Source organism: Durotheca rogersii, assembly GCF_024521655.1.
Source record: "Durotheca rogersii strain YMJ 92031201 chromosome Unknown GGS23scaffold_5, whole genome shotgun sequence".
NCBI classification, from domain to species: domain Eukaryota; kingdom Fungi; phylum Ascomycota; class Sordariomycetes; order Xylariales; family Xylariaceae; genus Durotheca; species Durotheca rogersii.
Window position 1 is genome coordinate 2486913 of NW_026251236.1, and position 14249 is coordinate 2501161.

The 14249-nt window shown below is 55.2% G+C and overlaps 4 protein-coding genes across 4 annotated transcripts; 3 read left to right on the forward strand and 1 right to left on the reverse strand.

The window, feature by feature from the left end:
• Positions 1–688: 688 nt before the first annotated feature.
• Positions 689–2445, reverse strand: GGS23DRAFT_618724 (NADP-dependent oxidoreductase domain-containing protein; the record flags this gene model as incomplete). The annotated part of the gene is made up of 2 exons (XM_051520956.1): positions 1070–2445; positions 689–1009 (listed from the first exon to the last, which is right to left on the reverse strand). Exons 1-2 carry the CDS (start codon positions 1748–1750, stop codon positions 689–691), a joined length of 1002 nt encoding a protein of 333 aa, XP_051374324.1. The 5' UTR covers positions 1751–2445.
• Positions 2446–2784: 339 nt separating this feature from the next.
• On the forward strand, positions 2785–5387 carry GGS23DRAFT_560037 (HAD-like domain-containing protein). Its single transcript, XM_051515855.1, has one exon. It carries the CDS (start codon positions 3181–3183, stop codon positions 4678–4680), a length of 1500 nt encoding a protein of 499 aa, XP_051374325.1. The 5' UTR covers positions 2785–3180; the 3' UTR covers positions 4681–5387.
• A 1077-nt stretch (positions 5388–6464) lies between these two features.
• GGS23DRAFT_435557 (uncharacterized protein) lies at positions 6465–7672 on the forward strand. The gene has a single exon (XM_051513891.1). It carries the CDS (start codon positions 6654–6656, stop codon positions 7464–7466), a length of 813 nt encoding a protein of 270 aa, XP_051374326.1. The 5' UTR covers positions 6465–6653; the 3' UTR covers positions 7467–7672.
• Positions 7673–8131: 459 nt separating this feature from the next.
• On the forward strand, positions 8132–12234 carry GGS23DRAFT_435553 (ankyrin). The gene is made up of 2 exons (XM_051513890.1): positions 8132–8547; positions 8611–12234. Exons 1-2 carry the CDS (start codon positions 8225–8227, stop codon positions 12068–12070), a joined length of 3783 nt encoding a protein of 1260 aa, XP_051374327.1. The 5' UTR covers positions 8132–8224; the 3' UTR covers positions 12071–12234.
• The last annotated feature ends 2015 nt before the right edge of the window (positions 12235–14249 follow it).

The window sequence follows — 14249 nt, forward strand, 5'->3', positions numbered from 1 at the left end:
CAGTAGGGAACTGCAATACCGATTCTTGGAACTAGTTTCTATAGAAAATTCGTGAAGGTTACAAGAACTGAACCCGTGCCGGGACCGTGTTTTACATCCATGTAGTATTGTTATATTAACTCATATAGATTTAAGTCTGTTTATCTTCATGGAATTTACTCTGAATTGCCCACCAATAGTACGAGATCTATCGCCGAAACAGTAAGAACTTAAATTGGTATGTTGTAACGTTCCTTTAGCTTATTACTCTGAACTCACGTCTCGTAACTGGACATCTGTCTCCTAGCCGCCTGGAATCGACCAGCAGAACTTCTTTCGAACATACCTCACAATTCATTTTCTTCCTTCCGTTCTCTGTCCTCGCCTGTGTCCTAGCAGCATTAGCACGGCAATCATGAGCTTGTATCTTCGTCATCATATCCGTGAATCGTCTCCGGAAGCATATCGAACTACGCCTGGCTCGTTGCCCCGGGCTAGGCAGGGGGCTAGCAAGAAGCCTCTCGCCCCTATCAGATGCAACGCTGTTGTAACTCAAAATGTGTAGAAGTATATATGACTGAGAAGAGATGCCTCCCGCCGTGTCTAGCCGCACCAGACGGCTTGGGCGCCACGGTGTGAAGCATGTTTCGGCCGTGGCTCGGAGCGAAGCAGGTGGCACATGCGGGGTGCACTTGGGGGCCCTCCCCCGTTACGCAACGGCGACGGCGGAGGAGTTCCCATCCTGCGCGTCGCGGGGGGCCTCGGCGGCGGCCTCCTCGGGCCAGACGTCGTAGCCGAAGGTGTCCTTCATGTTGACGAAGCGGACGTGGCGGCCGCGGGCGACGGCCTCGACGGCGTCGAAGTCGGCGTCGGACAGCGCGGGCACGTCGAAGTTGCTCGCGATGCGGGCGGGGGTGGCGCTCTTGGGGAGGACGGCGTAGCCGCGGCGCACGCCCCAGGCGAGCAGGACCTGGGCGAGGTCGCGGCCGGCGCGGCGGGCGACCGCGTTGAGCGCCGGGTCCGTGCGCACCTTCTCGCCCGTCCGCGGCACCTAGTCCTGCGACCCGAGCGGCGAGTAGGCCTGCGGCACGACGCCGCGCGCGCGGCAGAAGGCGACGAGCTCGCCGTTGGGCAGGAACGGGTGGATCTCGACCTGATTGACGGCGGGGGGCACGCGGGCGCGCGCGAGGAGCGCGGCGAGCCCGCCGACCGTCCAGTTCGAGACGCCGATGGCGCGGGCCCGGCCCTCGGCGTAGAGCGCCTCCATCGCCCGCCACGTGGGCTCCGGGTCGGCCGTGAGGCCCGGCTTGAGGACGTAGCGGCCGTCGGGGCCGCGGCGCGGCTGGCGGCGGGCGTCAGACTCGACGGCGACGGGCCAGTGGACGAGGAACAGGTCGACGTAGGCGAGCCCGAGGTGCCGCAGCGAGCACTCGAGCGACCAGCGCACCTCGTCCGGCTCGTGCAGGTGGTTCCACACCTTGGTGCAGATGAAAAGGTCCTCGCGCCGCACTGCGCCCCCCGCCCGCGCCAGGAAGTCCCGCACCGCCGCGCCCACCTCCTCCTCGTTCTCGTAGAACCACGCGCAGTCCAGGTGCCGGTACCCGACCTCGAGCGCGCACGTCACCGCCCGGTACGTCTCGCCCTCTACGCCCCCGTTGGAAAAGGTGCCGAAGCCCACGGCTGGCATCTTGACCCCGTTGTTCAGCGTGAACGTCCGTTGATTGATGGGAAGAGCTGTGGGAGTAGGTTCAGAGGCGGTGGTGGACGACATCTTTGTTGGATAAAGTACCTGCTTCTTCCTGTTGGTTGGAGCTCGGAGTAGGGGGTCTGCGTCTATGCCTTTCGTGGTACTGTGAACGTACAGGCTTGTTTACAGGCCGTTCTGTTCTCTGTATGTCTGGAACGAGCTGGTAAGGGGCTGGCGCGCTGATGGAAAAGTCTTGGCTGGATGTACGTAAGACGGTAGATATTAGTCGAGCTGAGCTTGTTAGCGAAGATTGAAGCCTGTTAGTCGCGAGCCCCTTTAAATGACGTGACACCGCGATATTGCGCCATGCTGAACGGCTCCCGTATCACATGAAATGGTAAGGAGGACAAAAAGAAGCTAGGAGTTCTCCGTCTCAAGACGGTCCGTCCCATCCCTCGACTTGATCGGCTCTATAGCCCCAGTTGTTTGCAGCGACAACTGTCACAGCCCGCCTTCTTCAACTGTGATGTCCCATCATGGCTCGTGAAGTGGATATGCTGCTTGATTAGAAGGCTGGGTAGCGGCATACTTGCCGCGACACACTCTGCCTATCTGTTCTTGCTGATACCTATCTGTGAGTTGTTCGGAGGGCCATACCACCGAGACCTGCACGATCCCAGCTGCGAGACCCGAGCGGTCAGTCCGCAACCCGGGTGAGATATCGTCTGGCATCGGCGGCGTCACCTATCAAAACGTCTAGGCGCGGATGTGCGTAGGATAGGCAGCTGGGATCTGAGTGTGCTAGTTCCAAGAAGGGCAACGATGAGGCAGGGGCACGAAGATCCCTTTAACGGATCGCCTCCACATTGCAAGTCAAGGAAAAGATCCCCGGCGGAGCCTCAGACCCGGAGTGATGTCAGGTCCCAGAGGTGATAGCAGGTACGGGATGAGGATCCGTGGACCCCGGCTCCAGTTCCTGCGGCTTTGCGGCTCCTTTTTCGAGTTAACGAGTAGACCTGATCGCCCAGTCGTCAACGTGTTGGCCTGCCACGAGAAATAGCTGAGCGAATCGACAAGGACCAAATCTCCAGCAGTCATTCACGTACCTACCTACCATGGGATGAGATACACTGTTTAGCCTAGCAAGATGGTTTCGTTGAGATGTAACCCATGCAAGGGACCGACGGGAACCAGGCTCGATGACGACGATGGGTATAGTGGATGTTGAGCTGTCGTCATCGTGCTCCCCGTCGGTCATCTCGACGCTCCTGAAAAAGGGGCGCGATGACAACACGATGGGCGGTGGGCGGTGGGCGGTGGACGGTGAACGCCGAGTAGATCGCGAACACATATAAGATCGTCGTCCAATCGTCGATATTGAACTCCTTGACTGTTTCCTATCACACTTCTCTCCATTGCCCTCTTCCCCATCATCTGATCGTTGTCGATAGTTCGGGAACTTTCACGTTTGAATATTCTTTCGAACCGCCGAAAACACCTGCGAGACATTCAAGATGCCTATCTTTGAGGACTACGAAGCTGGCAAAACCACCGACAAGACTCACCAAGTGCGCAAGGTCGCCTCCATGACTCTCATAGACGGGATCGACGAGCCCTTGCTGGTTCCCGGAGACGATGGCGACGGGCCGATTGAAGTCCCTGCTTCGAGATCACCGATCTCCAAGGTAGCCAAATACATGCATACCTTGAGCGCCACCCTTTCGATGAAAGAACGGAGGCGGTCTCGCAACTCTTTTGGCGCTGCACTACCGATTCCCAGGTCTAAGAGAAATTCGCGACTATCATCGGTCCGTTACCCCGATGAGCTGCTCGCTCGTCCTACTCCCCCGGGGATGCCGGCCGCCCAGACTTCCCGCGCGATCCTGGCAGCCCAGGTGCAGAGCGTCGAGGTTGAGAAGGTGATGAAGGCCAAGAATATGGCGTTCGCGTTCGACATCGACGGCGTCCTCGTTCACGGCGACCGGCTGATCCCCGAGGGGCGGCGGGCACTCGAGATCCTCAACGGCGACAACGAGCTCGGCATCCAGATCCCGCACATCTTCCTGACCAACGGGTCCGGGAAGCCGGAGAAGGCGCGGTGCGAGCAGCTGTCCAAGATCCTGCAGAACCCGGTGGACACGGAGCAGTTCATCCAGTCGCACACGCCGATGAGCGCGCTCGCCGAGTACTACAACACGGTGCTCGTCGTCGGCGGCGAGGGTTACAAGTGCCGCGAGGTGGCGGAGGCGTACGGGTTCAAGGACGTCGTGGTGCCCAACGACATCGTCGCGTGGGACCCGACGATCGCGCCGTACCGGGTGTTCACGGACGCGGAGCGAGCGTCGTCGCGGCCGCGCGACTTCAGCCAGACGCGAATCGAGGCGATCATGGTGTTCTCGGACTCGCGGGACTACGCGACGGACATGCAGATCATCGTGGACGTGCTGCGGTCGGAGGACGGGCGGCTGGGGACGCTGGCGCGGGGCACGGCGGCGGCGGCCGCGGTGCAGCGGATCCCGATCTACTTCTCGCAGGGGGACCTGCTGTGCCCGACGGAGCACTGGACGCCGCGCATGTCGCAGGGCGCGTTCCGCATCGGGCTGGAGGCGATGTACCGGGCGCTGACGGGGGCGGACCTGGAGCGGGTGGTGTACGGCAAGCCGGAGGCGGCGACGTACCGGTACGCGGACGGGGTGCTGGCGGCGTGGATGGGGCGGCTGCACGGCGAGGAGCGGCTGCCGGCGCACGTGTACATGGTGGGCGACAACCCGGCGTCGGACATCATCGGCGGCAACATGTACGGGTGGCACACGTGCCTGGTGCGCACGGGGGTGTTCCAGGGCGGCGCCAACGACGACAGCAACCCGGCGAACTTCGGCGTCTTCTCGAACGTGCTCGCGGCCGTCGAGGCAGCGCTGCGCGAGCAGCTCGGCGAGGACTTCAAGATGCGCTTCGACGACCGCATCAACCTCGTCCTGCACGGCGACGAGGCGGACGCCGCGGCCATCATGTGAGCCGGGCGGTCCGGTTCCTCGACGACCCGCTTTGGCGACGATTACCTAGCTGACTGATCGATTGGCTGGATGGTTGGTTTTCTACGTGTAGGTGTGAGGGAGATGGAAAGGGAGTTTCTCGGCATATGTTTGATCTCTTATTCCGCTTCCATGCGACGCCTGTGTCAAGAGGTCATGGTAGCAGCACTCCCGCCTACTATACACAGCGATAACCTATTGCTTGCCTCGTGTTTCTTCCTATTTGTGCCGCGTTGCTGGTGTTGCTGGCAGCGCCCAGGCCAGTCGCCCAACGGATTTGTTTTTGTGCCTTGCAGCGGTTGACGCCATATAAGCGATCGACCAGGGGTACCTACATCGTGCAATGCTCCGCCAAGATGGGTTGGCTGGCCCCAACCGGCTAATCGACCGGGGTCTGTAGGACTGGGTATGATTTGCGCACGGAGAGACGACAGCGAAGACAGACCAGCCGGGGGCGTCTGGAGCAAAGCGATCAATATATGCCGCCTGCGTTGGCTTGCAGCGCGATTGTGCGCCTTAATCAGCACACGTACGCATGTGTGTGGTATTCGTTGAGTGATGGAGAGTGGTAAAAATACTGTGCGTAGGTGGCTAGCCGGGCCAGGATGTCAAGAATGACTTGAGGAGGTCAGGCTATCGATGAGTAATTTCCCATCGCGCGGCATTGCGACGTCGCAATAATATAGAGGTGTGTAGGCTTGGCCAGCCTGGTAATACGTGCTCATATAGAAGGGCCTTGATACCGCTGGATGGGTGATGATTCTCGTTATTACAATACCGAGGTATATGCATCTAGATGCATGTACGCCGCATGAAAACAGGTACCAGTATATACCTATGCGTCGAGTTGTATGGAAGGCTACGCTGCTTAGAAATGTGATTGGCAGCAGTACTTACCTAGAGGCACCTAAGTCAGCAGCGGGTACCTGTTTTGACACGGCGACATCGACGTCTCTTTACGATCGAATAGCCATACTCTGACCGAGGACCTGACGTAGATGCTGAGTGGGATATACCTCACCAAGTGATGGATGTGTGTATGCAATCCAGCCCTGTGGATCCTCAGGCATCCAGAATAGAGGCCTATGATTAGTAGAATTAAAGAAAAACACGTAACAGCTAACTATTCGTAAAACGCTATATTTAAGCCCTTTTAGCAGTTTAGTTTTTACACCTTTAATTAATCAACGAGGTTTACCTTTCAACTCGTCTTACGTGCCTTACGATTAAGGCAGCGAGGCCACGAAAGGAACCGCCAAAACGCACAGCCCTGGCTGTTTTACCGATATGCCTATACTAGGGATGGGCCTAGGTAGGTACCTACCTTAGGTAGCCGTCGGCCATTTAGGTACCTAAATCTATGCATGTATGGGGAGGAGGGAATTAAAAGGGGGGCCCGGTCCCACCCCCACAGAATCGCCGGGCGACTCCGCGGTAGGATAAGTCGTCGGATATTAACCGGATCGGGCAACTCATTTCGAGAGAAGAAGAGGCAGAGAATTGACAACTCGCCATCCCTGCCCCCCGGTCGTCGTGTGGTGACCGGCTCGTCTTTTCCGCTCTTCTTGTCTCGCATCTCTGCCGTCCTGTCTCTCCCTCTCTTCCTCCCACTGCTCCGTTCCTTCGGCCACCGCTCTCTTCACACCCGATACCCTCTACTTAATGTCGACTTCCGAGCAGTAGCAGTCAGCTACCGCCTCAGAGGCGCGGCAGTAGTTGGCATTCATTCCTTCATTCCTCCATTCATTCATTCATTCACTCCCCCATTGATGCACTCGTCGCATTGCTGCGCCTGCGGTGTCACTCCTTATGAGCACCTCTGTCTGTATATACCTCCTACATAGCTTATACACACGTTCAGAGCCTGCGCTTCGGTCGCTCATTACTGGGCCGCATAGTACCCCCATCCACTACCCGCCACCTACCTCCTGCAGGTAGTGGTGCCTCGGGTATTCATGACCTTCGTTTCTGCACTTTTGCTGTCGCTCTGCGCAGTGTCGCACGTCGTTGCTCAGGATGGCGACAGCGGCGCCGTCTGGGCGACGCCCCACGACAGTTACTCTTCGTCGGTCGGTGTGCTTGGGTGCAAGGTCGACACCAATCGCGTCGCCTACTGGCCCGGCTCCGTCGACTGCAACAACATCTGCGTGTCTCTGAGCTACGAGGGCCGGTCCGTCAACCTGCTGCGCGTCGACCAGTCCCAGGGCGCCTTCGACGTCAGCTACGATGCCTGGAACTACCTATACACCGGCTACTCCGCCACCGAGCGCCCCGCTGCCGGCGGCGCCGTCCCCATGGAATTCGCGAACGTGGACGCCTCCCTCTGCGCCGACTTGATCCACACCGACGGAGGCAAGCTCCCCCTCAGCGCGGCGAACAGCATGAATTTCTTGGCCAGCTGTCTCGGGCAACCCGATAGTTGGGTGGCTAAAAACTACGTTCTCTACAACATCCTCGACTCCACGTGCTCCTGGGGCCACGACGACGAGTGCGCCTTGGACTGGCCGAATGCGAACCAAGCCAGCTGCGCGAGTTCGCTGGGCGACCCCGTGACGTTGACGTCCGCCCCGGTCTACAACATCAGATACCCCTCTGGCGAGACGGTCTTGGCCTCTTCCGGACAGATTGTCGAGCCTCAGAATGGCAATCAGAACGTCAACAGCGCTGCTACTATCGGCCAGGCTGGGAAGCCGCTTCGTTTAACCGGGTTGGGTTTGGTGGCGGCGGTAGTTTCAATCTTCGTGGTCGGCACCAATGCCTATTCCTAATAATCTCTTTCTAAGTCACCCATGTGCCTACCTCAACAGGAGGCTGTCGGGCCGCTATTGTCGCCATGAGGAATGATCCGGGATCCTTTAGTAACTTCTGGATTGCGCCCAAGTGGTCGCGCGGTTCGACGGCTTCTATGTGTATCTAAGTAGCATTCCCGCACACATGTTTAGGCAACAAGCTGCTCCCCGCCCTGTATTATCGTGGACGGAAGCAACCACCTCTATTTAGGGATTTTGATGGTTGGCGGTGTGGTGGGAGGATTAAGCTGACCCATATTCTGGTTTGGACTCGGCACGGTTATGAGGAGATACCCAGTTGGTTCATGAATACACATGATGTATGACAGTATTATCCGCGACATTGATGCCACCCGGCCTTCACATGACTGTCATGTTGGAGCAATACCGACTATGGTAACCCTGCTCCGACTAGCAGCAAATCGGACTCACCAGTGTGGAAGAAATTGCTCTGGCTGCTTGCCGTAGTGGTCGAAGCCTGCTTAGCATCCCACAGCCTGCTTGAAGATCGGCGGATGCTATTGACGATTGGCCGGGATAGACGCCCCATCTCAGCCTACACGAGAAGGGATTTGAAGCAGCGCCTTTTTTGATTTGTCGCCTTGACTTCGGCGACAAAACCTGAGGATATGACAGCCTGACAAAACCGTGAGAACCTGACGAACCCGCAGGGAGGCACATGCATGGCCTAGTCACGCGAAATCCCAGTTGTATCGCCCCTACGCCTTTCTCTCCTCATGAGTGTTCTGGCAGAAGGAATAATCCCCAGGTTTTGGCGTCACCACGTATCAGCCGGTGACAGATATTTAATAACACCCACGCCTACTCGTCCGTCTGTCTTGAGGCGGTCCTCCATCGTGAAAACAGACTCTTCTCTTCCCTGTACATACCCGAGCCAACATATCCTCGTATTAAAAGCGATGGCCACCAAGAAGCAGAAGATCCCTAAAAGCAGTTGGGACTGTCACAAAAACACTATACTCAGTCTTTATCTTACATCGGACCTAACTGTGGGTAAATTGATGCGTACTATGCACGAAGAACACGCGTTCTCTGCTAGGTGAGATACGATATTATATGTACCCTCTAAGCTTCGCTCTGGCTAACCGTCTACCTTTATCAGTGTCTCCCAGTTCGAGGCTCAGCTTAGGATATGGAATGCCCGTAAGAATCTGACAAGGGAGGAGTGGACAGTAGTCCTTGACCAAATCGACAATCTGGCATCCCAAGGATTACAATCTCGCGTGGTCATCTCTGGCCATGCTGTACCGGCCACAAGAGTCGATAGGGCAAGGCGTCACTGCAGAGCCAAGCCTCCAGGACCGCGGAAGCGCCGCCGAGATGAGCCCGCTTCCGTTGGATGCGCTACAGTGAGCCACGATGTCAGCAATGTCGTAATTGAGACTCAGGACAGAGATGGTCGATGGTCTCCTTACGACGCTTCGGCTCGCGAACCCTCTATCAGACAGCAGATGGTGCCCGACCCAATTGCCGAGCCCATTATACGAGAGCGGGACGGACAGAATGATCAAGACGGTAATACTATGCGGATTTCTGAAGACGGTGTGCCCCATCCGTTCCAGGATACGATTGCCGCGTTACCAATTTCCCTTCCATCCTGGACCCCCGACTTCACAGCCGAGACTTCGCTCTGGGTTGTCGAAGATGACATTCAGGCGGACTTTCCGATAATAAACTCCGGGGCTCCAAATACAAGCCTTCTAACACAACATGAACATAATTTAGAGATCGCCTTTCCAGCATATGAATTGGCGAGTCCGTCACAGTATAGGAGTCTATGCCTAAACCATTTGCCATTCGAGCAATTTGAACGCGAAATCGGACCGGGATGTCTCGTACGAGCCATTCAAACTTTCCCGACGCACAGCTACCGATCCTTGTTTAAAGATCAGTGGCTAACTACGCTATTCCCGGTCGAAGCGACAGCAGCTCTGGCAGAGGTGGATGGAATCTCCGGCCGCCAACCTATCTACCACGCGAGACTTACGCTCGATATGTTGAATACAATTCTCCCCAAACACCAGGACAACTACGAGGGCGGCGCAATAACCCACACTTCCAGGGAATTAGAGCTGCTCCGAGTGCTCCTGTTCTCGACAGCGAACGGATTCGTGGGCATGGGTGGTGTACCTATCGGGATCATCAGCCGCATTTTCAAGCAGAACACCAATATCATGTCGCTGTTGGCACAGGTTTTCAAAGAAAATCGAGGCCACGTCACGAAAAGCCTGGCGGAAAACTTGTTTCGGTCGGCAATAGAGTCGGGCGACCATGAAGTTGCCAGGTTCCTCCTCCAAACCGACCTGGTAGATGTGAATAAGACGGCTTGCTTTGGCGCGACTGGAGAGACGTGCACTCCCCTAGAACGGGCCGCCATGCTTCGAAACCTCGGACTCATGTCTGAGCTGTTAGGATTCGATCCAGACGCGAATCTGTCGTCTCCCTCGAGAGGCCAATACGACCGTGCGTTGAGAGAGCTAGTATATGGAATATGCCCCAACAAGGGAGGTGAACGCAATCACAACATGTTCACTCCCGAATATCTCGGCTTGGTGGACGCTCTACTCCAGGCAGGTGCCAGACCACGCCCAGAAATAATCATCACAGCGCTTAAAAGGTTTGCCCGAATGGACCTAGCTAAGAGGCTCATATTGCCGTATCTGACCGGGGTTCACTTCTCGGAGACTCTAGCAGAACAAGGGTATTATGACCATGAGACGGTCCTCGATGCGATCGTAAAAGAGTTTGGGGACGAGGAGGCAACAGAAATCACAACTAAGATCCTATCCGGCTGCGAGCCGAGCACATGTGAGAGATGCGTGGGAAGCTTCATGAAAACGATAGGTGAGGCAGTAATCTTGGCCGCTAGAAAAGGCCTTGTACGTTTCGTGCAGGCTTTCTTTCGATATGCGACGAACCCAACCTCAGTCTTGAGCGCGGCTATTCAGAGTAGCAACGACGAGCTGATCGAATTTGTACTTTCCAAAAAGCCCGATCTTGTCGCCGATCCTGAGTACGTTAGTGGAATGTCATTCGGGTCGACACCATTATCCTCGGCCATTCTCGCAAAGGACCCAGTGCTGATCGCCAGGCTTGAGAGAGAGGGCGCGCTGAAATGTATTACAAGAGATGACCAATTCAAATCAGCAATTTGCGCCGCGTCTGAAGCAGGCAATATCGCATACCTCCGGAAGCTGTGTTCTCTGGGCGGAAATTCCAAACTAAAATATTTTATCCCAGCGTTACACGTTGCTTTCAAGCACCAGCAAGAAGACGCCGTGCACCTGTTGGTTTCGACTGGGGCGGTGGGCGAGCCCACGTGGCTGTGGGTGGAAAGGTCTGTGTTGACCGACGTTTACAGGTGGCGCAACCCTCGAATTCTGGCTTGCTTGCTGTCTGCTTTTCCCAGGCTAGCCTTTAATAGCATATTAGACCCGATGGAATTGTCGCGACTCGAAATTCTTTCTATCAACACAGAAGGCCATGACCGGGAAATATGTGACAGGCGCGATCTGGCCACGTCTAGGGCACATCTGACGAGGTATCTCATACTAGCAATCCTAGAAGGCGACGACGAGATAGCCCATCGCCTTATTGCATCGGGCGCAGATGTACTAGACGAGGGAGTACTCGTAATGGCGGTGCGACACCCGAACATACTACGAATGCTCCTAGAGCACATTCCACCATTTATCACCTGCATGCCGCAATTTGGAATACTAGCGATCATGCAATCGATCGGCGGACCTGCCCGAGTCGCCAACATCGAAGCCCTAGACATCCTCCTTGCCTGCAGGCTAGTCGACCTCAAGTCTGCAATCCCGTGGGCAACCCCACACTACCTCTCAGGCGATTTCTCTGGAAAGACGCCGCTCTGGTGGGCAATGGAAAAGGACATATTGGACTATCCCCTCGAGTACCTTTTGACCAAGAAGCTCCTCGAAGCTGGTTGTGATATAAATGCGATCGCGAAGTCCGGTAGCGGAGAGAAGACCAGCGAGACACCGCTATTAGCCGCCATCGGGGCTAGAAAGCTCGACCTGGTCCAGCTTCTCATCGAGCACGGCGCGGACGTGAACCGTGAACTTAGATACACTGTAAGAAAAACTCCACTGCAGGCTGCTGCGGAACTAGGTTGCCTCAATATCGTCGAGCTGCTGCTTCAATGCGGAGCAAAAGCCGACGCCGAGCCAGCTGAGTTCCACGGCGGCACGGCCTTGCAGTTCGCGGCTAAGGGTGGCAATTGCAACATCGCCATGCTTCTGCTGGAAAACGGTGCGTCACTGTGCACGCCTCCCTCCACTTTTGGTGGAAGATGGCCCCTCGAATACGCCGCCGAGTTCGGCCGGCTGGATATGATCCAGCTCCTCTGGAACGCGAGCGTCGTGGGCTTCCCAGCCGAGCAATGTCGCAAAGCAATGGATCTTGCTGAAGAAAACGGTCATGGGGCGTGTCGAGATCTAGTCCGGGAGCTGGCTGTATCGAGCGGGATCATGCCCGTGCTGGAAGACTCGACGACCCCAAATTGGGGTCAACTTGATATCACGAATATGGCCTGCTGATGGTCGTTTCATTCAAACCGTCGAACGGAATTGGACAATAGTTTCACTGTGGTTTTTTCTCTTGTTGGGATCATCGACGACTTAAGGGATGGAATGACTTTCGTGTGGAGAAAGATGGTCATTAGAGTTGCCGGGGTTGCCAACCTGCAGCCTATAACTACATGTTAACTCGAATATGACCCGAGGGATTCCTATCACTTGCTCTGCCGTAACCTGGGCTCTGTCTTTTCCACCGCTAGATAAACTAAGAGACGGGCCTTCGTTTTAGACTCTCCGATTACAGTTACCGTGGTGGAGGATTAGAAGCGAGGTTTGGGGGGATCTTTTCTATATCCGGGTTTGGGGCCTCTCTTTACGCAGTGATGCATAACCTAACCACTTTAACTTGCTAGTTAGATTCTTCAGTTCTAAATGTGTAGTATCGGATGAATCCTTTGAGTTATCCCACCTACCATAGAAACTCATGACCCGGTATCTTTCCTCTGACAGTAACTGTCGTTACCTACCTCCAATCCCTAGATATGTTGACAATAACAACGCTGGGAGACTGCACAATCTAGGGCGGACGTCTGCAGTCAAAAACGGCTTGAATGAATAAAGAGTCGCTGCATTTCTCTCTGGGCCAATATATGTTGCAATCCTCGAGAGTTTAAGATAACGGCGCTATGCGATTGGGGCGAGTCACGAGCACGTCTAGATGCGGGTACCCTGGGCAAAGTGCACTCGAGAAAGCCACGACCAACGATTTGCTCCTCGGGGACTGTCGCCGATATCTCGAGCCCAGGCCCTCGATAACGGGTAGGGTGGCACCAGTTGCACATTTTCCCTTTGGTTTAGGGGAACCGATTGGTATTATTGGGTTACACGATTGACTCGGCATCCCGGTTCATGGGCTGAGCTGTGCGGAAGCTCGCCGAAACTGAGCCGGCCTACGGAGTCTCTGGAGAGGCATATTATATATATGTCGAAACTTCTCTATGTAGGCACAAAATCGAGCGGATCGGCTGATGGAAGTTGGATTAAGCTCAACCCCCCCCCCCCCCCCAGCCATCTACCATCGAATCGGCCTTTGAAGATTTCCCCACTGCATGAAGCGGCACAGCTTTTCCAACCCGACTTTTAACTGGGCCGCGATCACCGATTACGGCGAGATATTAGCCCACTTTGGGATCCAGGTTAACACCTGGTTGCTTGGGGGAAGAAAAGGGAAAATTAACCGTTTCCATGCTTCCCAGGTGGCATTCCGGGGTGCAGGCTCCCCATCAAATATGCAGCCCCAGCGAGAACCCGTTTGTCCCCTCATGCTGATATCCGTATCCTTGTCTTGTGCCTCGAGTCCCACTTAATACAATCAATGCTAGGGCTGATTCTCCCGGTTGTACGGCTTCCTTTAGATCGAATCTTCAACGCTGGTATGGAAATGCACACCCCAAGCTTGTTGTTTAGCGGGGAGGGAATCTTTTTCCTTCTTAGTCGTGTCGACATACCCCGGTCTCTTCGTTGGCGCTGGAGGAAGAGCAAACTGGCAAAGCCTCCACGGTTATCCACTTGCGGTGAGTGGCGCTACTGTACATAACATAGCCAACAACCAGTTAATACCTCGCGTATTCATGTACGTGGGTGCAAGTATGTCTTGCACATAAGGATATGTCACATGACATGAAGGCTGTTGGCGATGGAGTCGGTGGAGGTTTGGGTGGCTGAGACTGTTATCGGGCTACGTAACTAATATTCCCGTGCCATACATGGGTTGCTATTGATATGGTACACGTCATCCGATACCAGTGAGTTGGGTTTTGTCTTCCTAGCGTTGGTTGGTGGCATGGAAGTACCTCATAGCACCCCTTTCGCACCGGATGGCTTGAGGGGGCTGAACTATCTACGCTCCAGCCGGAGCCAGCATCTTATTATCTGACAACAGTTCCCTGGCATGACATGCCTACATAAGGCCTAGAACAGACTTGCCCCGTCTACCGGGCTACTCCGATGAGGCGTGCTCATCCATTAACTATACACTTAAAAAAGAACAGTGTTAATTAGAGAAGAAACTAATTAGCTAGTTACTTAAGTAAAAATAATTAATTACCCGAAAACTTATCAAATCACTTTAATAAACGTAAGGAAAAAACTTACGTAAAAAGCCATATAGTATGTAAGAATTTATCCTTATAAGTTTATG

Coding starts and splice junctions, on each gene's coding strand:
- GGS23DRAFT_560037 (XM_051515855.1), top strand. CDS start 3,181: ATGCCTATCTTTGAGGACTACGAAGCTGGCAAAACCACCGACAAGACT.
- GGS23DRAFT_435557 (XM_051513891.1), top strand. CDS start 6,654: ATGACCTTCGTTTCTGCACTTTTGCTGTCGCTCTGCGCAGTGTCGCAC.
- GGS23DRAFT_435553 (XM_051513890.1), top strand. CDS start 8,225: ATGAGTGTTCTGGCAGAAGGAATAATCCCCAGGTTTTGGCGTCACCAC. Junction 8,548..8,610: donor GAACACGCGTTCTCTGCTAG/GTGAGATACGAT, acceptor TACCTTTATCAG/TGTCTCCCAGTTCGAGGCTC.